Source organism: Entelurus aequoreus, linkage group LG11 (assembly GCF_033978785.1).
Source record: "Entelurus aequoreus isolate RoL-2023_Sb linkage group LG11, RoL_Eaeq_v1.1, whole genome shotgun sequence".
NCBI classification, from domain to species: Eukaryota; Metazoa; Chordata; class Actinopteri; order Syngnathiformes; family Syngnathidae; genus Entelurus; species Entelurus aequoreus.
In genome coordinates this window covers 7,604,528-7,619,499 of record NC_084741.1, presented here as the reverse complement: position 1 = coordinate 7,619,499, position 14,972 = coordinate 7,604,528, and the positions used below count along the sequence as shown (strand labels likewise).

The 14,972-nt window shown below is 41.0% G+C and overlaps 1 protein-coding gene across 1 annotated transcript in view; it reads right to left on the bottom strand.

Annotated features, from left to right (window-relative positions):
* The window catches only part of grik3 (glutamate ionotropic receptor kainate type subunit 3), a 283,714-nt gene that overhangs the window by 105,183 nt on the left and 163,559 nt on the right, over window positions 1-14,972 (bottom strand). The window contains exons 2-4 of the mRNA XM_062064042.1: window positions 8,182-8,355; window positions 3,383-3,640; window positions 1,297-1,478 (exon numbers count right to left, since the gene is read on the bottom strand). Coding sequence (XP_061920026.1) covers window positions 1,297-1,478; window positions 3,383-3,640; window positions 8,182-8,355 — 614 coding nt within the window. The remainder of the gene's footprint in view (window positions 1-1,296; window positions 1,479-3,382; window positions 3,641-8,181; window positions 8,356-14,972) is intronic.

The following is a 14,972-nucleotide window of genomic DNA, read 5'->3' as shown; positions in this document are numbered from 1 at the left end:
AGTGCTGCTAGGGGTTCTGGGTATTTGTTCTGTTGTGTTTATGTTGTGTTACGGTGCGGATGTTCTCCCGAAATGTGTTTGCCATTCTTGTTTGGTGTGGGTTCACAGTGTGGCGCATATTTGTAACAGTGTTAAAGTTGTTTATACCTCCACTCTCAGTGTGACCTGTACGGCTGTTGACCAAGTAGGCCTTGCATTCACTTGTGTGTGTGAAAAGCCGTAGATATTATGTGACTGGGCCGGCACGCAAAGGCAGTGCCTTTAAGGCACACCTCCAATATTGTTGTCTGGGAGAAATTCGGGGGAATGGTTGCACCGGGAGATTTTCGGGAGGGGCACTGAAATTCGGGATTCTCCCGGGAAAATTAGGAGGGTTGGCAAGTATGGCTGGGAGACACAACTGCTCTGTACTTCTCCCTACGTCCGTGTACCACTCCGTACAGCGGCGTTTTAAAAAGTTAGACATTTTACTTTTTGAAACCGATACCGATAATTTCCGATATTACATTTTAAAGCATTTATCGGCCGATAATATCGGCAGTCCGATATTATCGGCAGTCCGATATTATCGGACTTCCAACTAATAACTAAAGTTCCTCGGGTGAATAATGTACACTCACTACACCGGTATGTTTTAGTGCTTTCATGGCGAGTTTACTGACGGATATAAGTAAGAACTTTACGCTACTTTATATTAGATATGGCAACAGCGGAGGATGAATGTCCCATAACAAGAAGATAGAGAAAAAAGAAGTTTATCGACAACGGCGTCGGAACGGACTACAAAGGGGGACGCGCGGAATTTTTCAGGATTTATGCAGATCCCAATATGCTTTTTGATGGGGATAGCTAATTAGCATTAAAGCTACACACAAAAAAAACTGTGTGTTGCCTAATTAACTTTTAAAATGTCTAAAAAACAGCATCAAGGTTTGATTTGGAACAAAACACATTATTATGGGACGTCAGACCTATTAAGAAGGTTTGAAAAATATTATTATACAGGGTATAGGACCCAAAGCACCATGGCATGAGTTTGAGCCTATCCCAGCAGGATATTGCCCAGAAGTACTACACTAGCAATGACTCCTAATATGAAGTTATGAGTCCTGAGGCTTTATTGCTAGATTCCAACCTTTGTGCTTTACGGGCATTTGTTGTTTGTGACGCCAATTTCCCGGCTGTCAATCAGGATCTCTGAGGATACGGGGAGGATGCGGCGATGGCGGCGGACGCAGCGGGGTGAAACCAATATGTGCCATATCTCAAGGTCCTACGTGGACGCTCCTTACTCACCTGCTTGAGGATCTGCGCGGCCATCTGGTGGCTGCAGTCGAAGATGATGCGGAATTCCCGGCTGCGTTTCATCTCCTTGAGGAGGGGTCTGGTGTCCTGCGTGTCGATGGGCAGCTGTCGGATCTTCAGCCTGATGTTGTACCGAGACGGCGCCATTATCAGTTCCTGCAGTCTGATAAGGCCTGGAACACAGAGCCGCACCACATTACGATACGGTGTGTAGTAAGCACTCACCGGACACACCTGTACATTCCAGTGCGATCCAAGACAATAATATTAATAATAATTGAACAATAATATTGTGGCTGTAGTTTGTTATGCTTTACAACATGACATTAAAACAAAACAACCCTCGGAAGTTTTGCTTGAAAACTGCAACCACAAAAGTACACATTATTAGTACCGGTTTTAGTGTGCAGAACTTCATTCATGTCCTGTTTGTCAAAATACAACCAGGATCTATTTTCATATGTTTATTTAATTTAGTTAATTTATGGGAGAGTAATATTTAAGAATTTAGTTTTTTTCATATAATCCACACATTGGCCATGTCCTAAAAAATTAAATAAAAAACGAATATATATATATATATATATATATATATATATATATATATATATATATATATATATATATATACTATACTATATATATATATATATATATATATATATATATATATATATATATATATATATATATATATATATATATATATATATATATATATATATATATATATATATATATATATATACACTACTGTTCAAAAGTTTGGGGTCACATTGAAATGTCCTTATTTTCGATGAAGATAACTTTAAACTAGTCTTAACTTGAAATAAATACACTCTATACATTGCTAATGTGGTAAATGACTATTCTAGCTGCAAATGTCTGCTTTTTGGTGCAATATCTACATAGGTGTATAGAGGCCCATTTCCAGCAACTATCACTCCAGTGTTCTATTGGTACAATGTGTTTGCTCATTGGCTCAGAAGGCTAATTGATGATTAGAAAACCCTTGTGCAATCATGTTCACACATCTGAAAACACTTTAGCTCGTTACAGAAGCTACAAAACTGACCTTCATTTGATCAGATATAGTTTCTGGAGCATCACATTTGTGGAGTCAATTAAACGCTCAAAATGGCCAGAAAAAGAGAACTTTCATCTGAAACTCGACAGTCTATTCTTGTTCTTAGAAATGAAGGCTATTCCACAAAATTGTTTTGGCGACCCCAAACTTTTGAACGGTAGTGTGTGTATATATATATATATATATATATATATATATATATATATATATATATATATATATATATATATATATATATATATATATATATATATATATATATACTGTATATATATATATATATATATATATATATATATATATATATATGCATACATAGATACGTATTATTATTGTGCAACTCCACAGTCATCCACAATTATCTCAAACAGTTTAAACTTTAAAAAAAAAAAAAATCATTAAACCCATTATTATTTATAATACTATTATAACTATGTTGAATTTATTTAAATACAAATATAAAACAATACATTTAAAATGTATCTATTTTAGAGAGATGCTATATTTTTCCTTACTGAAGCACATTTTTACGTTCAGATTTTTTTTTTCTTTTTTAGGTACAGTCGACTCTCGCCACATCGCACTTCAAATATTTGTTTTTGGATATTTACAACAATTTCTTAAAGTATATTCTACAATTGGTCCTAAATTGAGCATTTCTAAGCATAAAAATGGCAAAATAAATTAAAAACATCAATATTACAGTAGTATCGGCCACTTGAGGAGAACAAACCAATCAGGGCGCACCTGATCAGTATCGTGGCCACTGATTGGCTCAGCCTCACATAACATTTCCATTTCAGAACAAAATATTTTAAGGGTGACTAAAGGAAGTTACTTAGTGTTGAAAGACGTATTAAGAAGGTCTTAAACATGTTTTGTATGATCCAGCTATGAAAATATATGATTTAAATTACTTATTTAAAACTTTTTTTTATTTTTATATACTTGTACAGATTATACTTAACTGTATGGTCATTCTTTGCTCACCTGTGCTGTCGTCGTAAACCACCGTGGCGGTCTTCCATTTGAGATACTGCACCAGGTCCAGGATGGCGTAGCTCAGCGACGAGTAGTCCGGGTACAAGTTGGCGTAAAAGGAGTCCCTGTTGTCCATGGGGTGGTGCTTCCACCGCACTTGCACGTGCGGCACTTCCAGCGCATTGCAGATGGACTGCACGGCGTTGGAGGAGGAACTATGTGACGGGCCGAAGATGGCCACCACGCCCAGAGACAGCTGGTCGCATGCTGGGGAAGAGCAAAGATGGCGGTTCTTTGAATTTCAAGACCCAAGTCCCCACCAAATCCTGCCGTACTTCAGAGTTAGTGATGAGACCTCAGTTCAGCGAGGATTGGGGGCGGGGCCTCTCTTTTTGTCAAGTCAATTTACATAGATGGTTTACTTGACAGACTGACTATTGACTATTATGTAGAGGAGTAATCGTCTTGTCCACAAATGTAGATTGTCTATTTCACAGGGACAATAATCATCATTATTTGTCTTTATTAAAACCTCTAAAGTGCGTGGACAGCACCTTTTAGCTCTTATCTCCAAAATTGTGTACAAAACTGAATTGGGGTCTTATGGCCACTTATGTGGACACTTATACTGCCATCTGGTGGTGTCAGAAGAGTATAACATACCATGGAATTTGGAAAAAAAAAAGTGTAAAAATAAGAATGAGCATGTCACTAAACATGAAGTACACGTTTGTGTACTTATGGACTAAGTACATCATATCAAACGATGATTCTTATTTTTTATTCTAAATAGGGTCAAATAAGCCCAAATAGCAAAGATACATTTAAAAAAGCATGTAAACAAACAGCTTGGGCCTTAAGAGGTTTTAATGGAGCACTGCCAGAATTTCTGCAAAAATATATATACATTTTTAAAAACAGTGTACCGTATTTTTCGGACTATAAGGCGCACTTAAAATCATTTCATTTTCTCAAAAATCGACAGTGCGCCTTATAACCTGGTGCGCCTAATGTACGAAATATTTTTGGTTGTGCTTACCGACTTCAAAGCTATTGTATTTGGTGCATGGTGTAATGATAAGTGTGACCAGTAGATGGCAGTCACACATAAGATACACATGGAGAAGGCATTCGACCGTGTCCCTCGGGGAAGTCCTGTGGGGAGTGCTCAGAGAGTATGGGGTATCGGACTGTCTGATTATGGCGGTCCGCTCCCTGTACGATCAGTGTCAGAGCTTGCTGGTATCCGACAAGGACAAGTCACAGGTGGAGAAAATCCTCAGTGCTGAGCTCTGTAGAACTTGCACCTGGCTCGCTGACAACAAGCTATCCATCCACTTGGGTAAAACAGAATCCTTCCTGTTTGGGTCCCACATCAACCTTAAGAAAGTCAATGTCTTCACTATAAAAGTGGGTGACATTGTTATCACCAGGAAAGATGAGGTCACCTACCTAGGTTCCATTCTAGAGGCTAACCTTTCCTGTGACAAAATGGCAACCAAGGTAATCAAAAAGGTTAACCACCGAACGAGATTTCTCTACAGAATCTCCTCTCTGGTCAACAAAAGCACCATGAGGATTCTGGCGGGAACTCTCGTTCAACCCTTTTTCGATTACGCATGCACCTCCTGGTACCCTAGCACCTCCAAAACCCTCAAATCTAAACTCCAAACATCCCAGAACAAGCTAGTCAGGTTACTTCTAGACCTCCACCCCAGATCCCACCTCACTCCTACCCACTTCTCTAAAGTGGGCTGGCTCAAGGTGTAGGACAGAGTTAAACAACTTGCACTGAGCCTAGTCTATAAAATCCGCTACACCTCCCTGATACCGAAGTACATGTCAAACTACTTCCTTAACGTAAATGACCGCCATAACCACAACACCAGGGGGAGCTCCACAAACCACGTTAAACCCAGATTCCAAACTAACAAAGGTCTTAACTCATTCTCTTTCTATGCCACATCAATGTGGAATGCGCTCCCAACAGGTATAAAAGAAAGGGCATCTCTATCCTCCTTCAAAACCGCAATAAAAGTTCACCTCCAGGCAGCTACAACCCTAAACTAACACCCTCCCCGGATTGCTAATAATCAAATGTAAACAATCAAATGCAGATTCTTTTTCTTATGCCTTCTGATCTCTCTCTCTCTCTCTCTCTCTCTCTCTCTCTCTCTCTCTCTCTCTCTCTCTCTCTCTCTCTCTCTCTCTCTCTCTCTCTCTCTCTCTCTCTCTCTATGTCCACTACTTGATGTCCATATCCTAACCCCCCCCTCCACACCCCTGATTGTAAATAATGTAAATAATTCAATGTGATTATCTTGTGTGATGACTGTATTATGATGATAGTATATATGATAGTATATATCTGTATCATGAATCAATTTAAGTGGACCCCGACTTAAACAAGTTGAAAACATATTCGGGTGTTACCATTTAGTGGTCAATTGTACGGAATATGTACTTCACTGTGCAACCTACTAATAAAAGTCTCAATCAATCAATCAAAACAAAAAAAATCAGAGTTGTAGAAAAGATTGGAAACTCAAGACAGCCATGACATGATGTTCTTTTTTTACCGACCAATGTGGCCCCCCGAGTCTAAATAATAATAATTGCCCATGTCTAAGGGAACTGTACCAGACAGTATGGACTCGTGGTCAGATCAGCAAGAAATGACAAAGGTATGTGCACAAGTTATTTACACAGAAAACAGAACTGGTGGCTGACAATTTTGACTCATGGCCAAGTATTATTGGTACTTTGATAGGGTATTTATATAGGTTTATAAAGGGTATATACACTACCGTTCAAAAGTTTAGGGTCACCCAAACAATTTTGTGGAATAGCCTTCATTTCTAAGAACAAGAATAGACTGTCGAGTTTCAGATGAAAGTTCTCTTTTTCTGGCCATTTTGAGCGTTTAATTGACCCCACAAATGTGATGCTCCAGAAACTCAATCTGCTCAAAGGAAGGTCCGTTTTGTAGCTTCTGTAACGAGCTAAAGTGTTTTCAGATGTGTGAACATGATTGCACAAGGGTTTTCTAATCATCAATTAGCCTTCTGAGCCAATGAGCAAACACATTGTACCATTAGAACACTGGAGTGATAGTTGCTGGAAATGGGCCCCTATACACCCATGTAGATATTGCACCAAAAAGCAGACATTTGCAGCTAGAATAGTCATTTACCACATTAGCAATGTATAGAGTGTATTTCTTTCAAGTTAAGACTAGTTTAAAGTTATCTTCATTGAAAAGTACAGTGCTTTTCCTTAAAAAATAAGGACATTTCAATGTGACCCCAAACTTTTGAACGGTAGTATATATATATATATATATATATATATATATATATATATATATATATATATATATATATATATATATATATATATATATATATATATATATATATATATATATATATATATATATATATATGTATGAAATACTTGACTTTCAGTGAATTTTCAGCTATATATATATATATTTTATTATACATATAAATAAAATAAATACTTGAATTTCAGTGTTCCGGAGGCTATCCAGTAGATGGCAGCATTGTCCTGTTTAACTTCTCCGTTCATGTCTGAGTATATCATTTCGGCCACCGTGTTCAATGGAGAAGTCTGTTTTACAAATTGTACACGCAACATACATACCCCTCCCCCTTTGAACTGTCCTGGATGAACTGAAATTCTTGTTTCTATTCGTTTTGGAACTTGCAAGCGTATTTCTTCATCTCGCTCGTCGACGGCGTCGCCATGTCTGTATCTTCCTCGTTCTTCTGCTTCGTCTCCTTGTTGTGTGCGCAGTTGTGCATTGTACTCTCTAAAAGCCGTAGATGTTATGACGTCATTGGGCAGGCAAGCTGTTTATATTGTGGGAAAGCGGACGTGAGAACAGGCTGTTCCCACTCACTTAGGTCCGCATTGAGCTGGAGTGGGCGTGGCCTCCAGCTCCGGCTGAATACCGGGAGTTTGTCGGGAGAACATTTCTGCCGGGAGGTTATCGAGAGAGGCGCTGAATACCGGGAGTCTCCCGCTAAAAACGGGAGGGTTGGCAAGTATGGCATTATGTATGGACTCGTGGTCAGATCAGCAAGAAATGACAAAGGTACAGTATTTGCACAAGTTATTTACACAGAAAGCAGAACAGGTGGCTGAAATTTTTGACTCATGGCCAAGTATTATTGGGACTTGGATAAGGTATTTATATAGTTTGATATACGGTATATATATAGGTGTGTCCTGGGCATGACGTTAAAGTGCATCCGGCAGTGGAGGCTCCTCTATGGGGTCTTGGGGCACTAGGAGGTTAACCCCTTTACTACTGTTACCCCAGGTGGCCCTTGGCAAAGGCCTAGTACCTGACTGGCCCCTAGCCAGGGATACGGTGAAGACCTCAACGGCGGAGCAGGCGGAAGACGGTAGATTTAAGAACTACCACAACGGCTGCGATGGCCGAAGAAGTCCCCAGTCGTCTTGGACTCCATGCGACTGGACCCTGACCCGATTCTGTCAAGGATGGTGTGGTGACTGTCTGTGCACCGGTCTCCCCACGTTAAACTAAGTCCCGCACAGGCATCCTCCATAAAGGGTTACACCCCTACCAGGAGGATCGTCATACTCGTTCGAGTGACCGCCGATGATATATAGGTAATTTAATGTATGGCCCATTTAATGTATACGTGAGCTCTGTCGACAGAATATGATGCAACTGCTAGAGGTAAGCAGAAATCCATGATATCAGTCGTATAATTCCTAATAAACCTCCGAAACAAACGGGACGAGAAGCAACTCACCCTTTCTGGACGCCTCGAAGCTGTCGTAGATGTTAATCCTCTGTATGTCATATGTCAGCGTGGTGTTGGGCAATAACGTCCTGTTCCTGTTGATGTTATTGACGGCAAATTTAAAAGCTAGCTCCTCGGGGCTGACCAGCGAAACGGGCCCATCTGTTTGCTCGAAAATCCCACCTGCAGGGGAAAAAAAGGGAGAAAGGAAAAAAAGCATTTAGAATGGATTAAGGAAGGAAAAAAAATATGCCGCTCCACACATTACTAAATGGAAGAAGAATATTGGGAGAGATTTGCAATAAGGGTTAGCGGCACCCATTAGAGCAGGTGTTACATTTCACTGAAAACTGTCCATTTTCGGTGCAAAACAAAACAACAAATCTTTGAAGTCGGACTCCATTAAGGATTGAAAGACTTGGGGCTTTTCCCTCCATTAGCAGGCCCTTTTATATCACCACAAAAGCTCAAAGTAGACTCTTTTTTTACATGCTCTTGAGCCACAATTAAAAAAAACATTCGTCGTACGTCATACTGTTTTACCGCAGTATGGATATACCTTTTATGAACCACATGCCCGAACATAGGACGCCGTGCTTGTTGTTAAGATTGTCAAACACGTTGGCCATGAAGGGTTAGGGTTAGGGTTAGGGTTAGGGTTAGGGTTAGGGTTAGGGTTAGGGTTAGGGTTAGGGTTAGGGTTAGGGGTTAGGGGTAACCCTAACCCTAACCCCAACCCTAACCCTAACCCTAACTGTGGGTTATTGTGTTTATAGACATGGACATCTGTGCTACTTTTTCATTGAAGAGTTTATAAATGCAACACCGCAACACAGGAGTGGAAGAAGTGTCAAAAGATGGCGCTATTTGTTATAATGACATTCAGACTTTACTTCAATCAATAACGGAGCGGCATCTCCTCATCCGTGGCTCACTAGTGCAACAACGCCGGAAATGTGTCCCGTGGAAAAACCGTCCGACCGTAACCCTCTAATAACTAAAGTTCCTTGGGTGAATAATGTAAACTCACTACACCGGTATGTTTTAGCGCTTTCAGGGCGAGTTTACCGACAGATTAAAGTTAGAACTTTACACTACTTTATATTAGAAATGGCAACAGTGGAAGGTGAATGCCACATAAGAAGGTCGAGAAAAAGAAGACTGCGTCATTTTCAGATCCCAAATACACATCAGCAAGTTCAAGAAGGTAAGGAAAGTTGGTTTTGCATAATATTGCGAAACAATGCCAGGTAATATGTCTGTTAATAAGTGCCTTTTTGCTGTTCTTATACACACACACCATAATAATGCTCGTATGTTTAATGCGCCGACAATCCATCAAGCGGTGCGGCTTCATAGCTTACCAAATTCGTACTAAAACATTTTGACAGAGTTTTGAGCGCTGTGTGTAATGTTCTATACTCTCAATGGAACATTTAAAGTTTTGGTGTTGTTTACTGCCATCATATTGCAGTCTACACGTATCTCTTATGTGTGACTGCCATCTACTGGTCACACTTATCATTACACCATGTACCAAATAAAATAGCTTCGAGGTCGGTAAGCACAACCAGAATCATGCCGTACATTAGACGCACCGGGTTATAAGGCGCACTGTCGATTTATGAGAAAATGAAAGGATTTTAAGTCTGCTTTATAGTCCAAAAAATACAGTACTGTACCTGTATCAAACCGTCCGATACACCGATCTCGGTTCAGGACCACTAAGAATTGAATAATTATTCTATATTAATCTGATCATTTTCTGACAATGGACTACTACCCACCAGCGCATGCTACATTCCTCACTAGCTTGTTGCAACACGGCTAATACCTTATAGCAGTGATTCTCAAACTGGGGTACCACTATTAATACATGGGCTCCATCTAGTGGTCTACCAAAGAATCACTTAATTAAATATTCAAACCCAGTGTTACTGTTCAAACTGTGTGTAACGTTACAGTGGCCAACATATTAATTATACTTGTTGAATACATATGTTTTCAATAAATACGCTATTGTATTTTAATGATGGTGATTATGGTGGTACTTGTTGAGGAAATAGTTTTTCTGAGGTGGTACTTGGTGAAAGAAGTTTGAGAACCACTGCCTTATAGAAATATACCAAAACTACAACATCCTCCTGTTTCTCCGCAATCTTTCAGAAACAATTTCCGTTTTCGGATTAAATACCACAAGTCTTATAAGTCATAGGACAATCTGCATTTTACCATCTACGGACAGAAGGGATAACATTTAAAAAAAAAATGTTTTGTAGAGAACAGGGACTAACGTTTATTGATAATTGTCCCTCTTTCTGGGGCAAACCGGGCTTGCTGATAAGGGACGGCTTTCTTCCTAACCAGGAAGGCGCCATTACTAGGAACATAGATTACTGGTTAAGTCACACTATTGTCTTTCTGTGTGTACCATCCATCCATCCATTTCCTACCCTTTGTCCCTCTCAGGGTCGCAGGGGTGGCTGGAGCCTATCTTAGGTGCACTCGGGCGAAAGGCAGCGTACACCCTGGCAAGTCGCCGCCTCATACCAGGGTCCAACACAGATAGACAGACAACAATCACACAATTTTGTGTTGCCAATCTACCTATCCCCAGGTGCATGTCTTTGGAGGTGGTAGGAAGCCGAGCTCAGGGATAGAACTTACTGTGAGGCACCGGCGCTAACTCCTTTACCACCGTGCTGCCCTATGTGTGTACCACACTTTACAAAAACATAATTGTCAGGTGTGAGACAGCCCCTTTGTGTTAAGACTCGGCTGAAGTCTTGTTTTCTTTTTTGGTTTTTTTTACGTCTTCTTGAAAGGCGCTTCCACTCTCATCATAACCAAAGTGAAAAAGACCTCTCTGCCGACTTCCATAGAGTCACTGTCGCAAACCAAACCTCTCCTGATCGACGACGCAACATGGCTAAGATCCATCACTTTGACAACGCGACCACCTCTGTTTCAATTGGTACGTCAGGAACGGCCAATATGTCGTCCTCCGCAATCGTTCAGAAACGAATTTCGTTTTCGGATTAAATACCACAAGTCTTATAAGTCATAGGACAATCGCAGTTTTTCCATCTACGGACAGAAGGGATACCATTTTCTAAAAAATGTTTGTAGAGAACACGGATTAACGTTTATTGATAATTGGCCCTCTTTCTGGGGCAAACTGGGCTTGCTTATGAGGGACGGCCTTCACCCTAAAGGCACCATCACTCTATCTAGAAACATAGATTACTGGTTAAGTCACACTATTGTCTTTCTGTGTGTACCATCCATCCATCCATTTCCTACCCTTTGTCCCTCTCAGGGTCGCAGGGGTGGCTGGAGCCTATCCTAGGTGCACTCGGGCGAAAGGCAGCGTACACCCTGGCAAGTCGCCGCCTCATACCAGGATCCAACACAGATAGACAGACAACAATCACACAATTTTGTGTTGCCAATCTACCTATCCCCAGGTGCATGTCTTTGGAGGTGGTAGGAAGCCGAGCTCAGGGATCGAACTTACTGTGAGGCACCGGCGCTAACCCCTTTACCACCGTGCTGCCCTATGCGTGTACCACACTTTACAAAAACATAATTGTCAGGTGTGAGACAGCCCCTTTGTGTTAAGACTCGGCTGAAGTCTTGTTTTCTTTCTTGGTGTTTTTTACGTCTTCTTGAAAGGCGCTTCCACTCTCATCATAACCAAAGCGAAAAAGACTTCTCTGCCGACTTCCATCGAGTCACTGTCGCAAACCAAACCTCTCCTGATCGACGACGCAACATGGCTAAGATCCATCACTTTGACAACGCGACCACCTCTGTTTCAATTGGTACGTCATGAACAGACAATATGTCGTCCTCCGCAATCGTTCAGAAACAACTTTCGTTTTCGGATTAAATACCACAAGTCTTATAAGTCATAGGACAATCGCCATTTTACCATCTACGGACAGAAGGGATACCATTTTCTAAAAAATGTTTGTAGAGAACACGGATTAACGTTTATTGATAATTGGCCCTCTTTCTGGGGCAAACCGGGCTTGCTTATGAGGGACGGCCTTCACCCTAAAGGCACCATCACTCTATCTAGGAACATAGATTACTGGTTAAGTCACACTATTGTCTTTCTGTGTGTACCATCCATCCATCCATTTCCTACCCTTTGTCCCTCTCAGGGTTGCAGGGGTGGCTGGAGCCTATCCTAGGTGCACTCGCGCGAAAGGCAGCGTACACCCTGGCAAGTCGCCGCCTCATACCAGGGTCCAACACAGATAGACAGACAACAATCACACAATTTTGTGTTGCCAATCTACCTATCCCCAGGTGCATGTCTTTGGAGGTGGTAGGAAGCCGAGCTCAGGGATCGAACTTACTGTGAGGCACCGGCGCTAACCCCTTTACCACCGTGCTGCCCTATGCGTGTACCACACTTTACAAAAACATAATTGTCGGCTGAAGTCTTGTTTTCTTTCTTGTTTTTTTTTACGTCTTCTTGAAAGGCGCTTTCACTCTCATCATAACCAAAGCGAAAAAGACTTCTCTGCCGACTTCCATCGAGTCACTGTCGCAAACCGAACCTCTCCTGATCGACGACGCAACATAGCTGAGATCTATCACTTTGACAACGCGGCCACCTCTGTTTCTATCGGTCCGTCATGGACGGACATTACGTCGTGGTCCGCTCACACCGAAGTCGGCTGCACGACGTCAGCATTACTATTTATTGACTTCAATGGCTGCAAGGCCTTGCATTAAAATAAATGAATGCTTCCATTTCTCTGGGAAATCACATTAGGGTACATTAAGTAATTGCCTGAGTATACACTAATTTGACTGTTAAAGAGGGCAGAATGCGCATTTCTCAGAAGCACTTTAACAAATTTGATAAGCGCTCGGGTAAGGAAAATTTGTTTTTAGTGATCTTCCATTAGCTCAAAGGCAAGTGCCGTTGTGAAAGGACGTCAATGCAGTCAAACGCAACCTTTAAATGGAAAATATTCCCCGTTGCCAATTCCCCATGACATTATCGCGTATTTGTTTTTCACAAACTCTATTTTTTGCACCATTCCACGCCACTTTGAGCAGACAAGCTCCCGTAATATTGTGTGCTCATTTTTACAATTCAAAAAGGTCTCAGAAGTGCGTAGGTTCTCAAAGTGAGGTCGCTAATTGACCTTGGGGGGTGGGGGGGGGCACATGAATACATCTGAACATTCATAGTAAGCGATGCACTTGAACACAGTGGAGACCGGAAGAAAGGAGCAGGGCCACCTCAGGCTAAAAAAAAGGGGCCCTAAGCAGAAATATATTGTATTAAAAAAAAACACAAAGACATAAATGAATATCCAAGCAAGAGGAGAAGCAATTGTGGCAAGCTACACTACAAGCTACACGTAGCTTGCTACATCAAAGCTACATATGCATTGTATATATAATCAAGCTAACTTTAATATGTGTAGCGAAGCCTGCTTTTTATTTTTATTTTTATTGTTTTACTATTTTCCTACAAAACCCAAAAGCAGTGAAGTTGGCACGTTGTGTAAATGGTAAATAAAAACAGAATACAATGATTTGCAAATGCTTTTCAACTTATATTCAATTGAATTGACTGCAAAGACATGATATTTAATGTTTGGACTGAGAAACATATTTATTTTTTTTGCAAATAATCATTAACTGAGAATTTAAGGGCAGCAACACATTGCAAAAAAGTTGGCACAGGGGCATTTTTACCACTGTTTTACATGGCCTTTCCTTTTAACAACACTCAGTAAAGGTTTGGGAACTGAGGAGACACATTTTTGAAGCTTTTCAGGTGGAATTATTTCCCATTCTTGCTTGATGTACAGCTTAAGTTGTTCAACAGTCACCGTTGTGGTATTTTAGGCTTCATATTGTGCCACACATTTTCAATGGGAGACAGGTCTGGACTACAGGCAGGCCAGTCTAGTACCTGCACTCTTTTACTATGAAGCCACGCTGTTGTAACATGTGGCTTGGCATCGTCTTGCTGAAATAAGCAGGGGCGTCCATGATAACGTTGCTTGGATGGCAACATATGTTGCTCCAAAACAAAAAAAAGATGTGTAAGTTACCCATGTCTTGGGCACTAATACACCCCCATACCATCACAGATGCTGGCTTTTGAACTTTGCGCCTAGAACAATCAGGAGGGTTCTTTCCCTCTTTGTTCCAGAGGACATGACGTCCACAGTTTCCAAAAACAATTTGAAATGTGGACTCGTCAGACCACAGAACACTTTTACACTTTGCATCAGTCCATCTTAGATGAGCTCGGACCCAGCAAAGCCGGCGGCGTTTCTGGGTGTTGTTGATAAATTGCTTTCGCTTTGCATAGTAGAGTTTTAACTTGCACTTACAGATGTAACAACAAACTGTAGTTACTGACAGTGGTTTTCTGAAGTGTTCAATGTGTAATGTGGTGATATCCTTTACACATTGATGTCAGTTTTTGATTAACTACCGCCTGAGGGATCGAAGGTCACGGGCATTCAATGTTGGTTTTCAGCCTTGCCGCTTACGTGCAGTGATTTCTCCAGATTCTCTGAATCTTTTGATGATAATACAGAGCGTAGATGGTGAAATCCCTTAAATTCCTTGCAATAGCTGGTTGAGAAATGTTGTTCTTAAACAATTTGCTCAGGCATTTGTTGACAAAGTGGTGATCCTCGCCCCGTCCTTGTTTGTGAATGACTGAGCATTTCATGGATGCCGCTTGTATACCCAATCATGGCACCCACCTGTTCCCAATTAGCCTGTTCACCTGTGGGATGTTCCAAACAAGT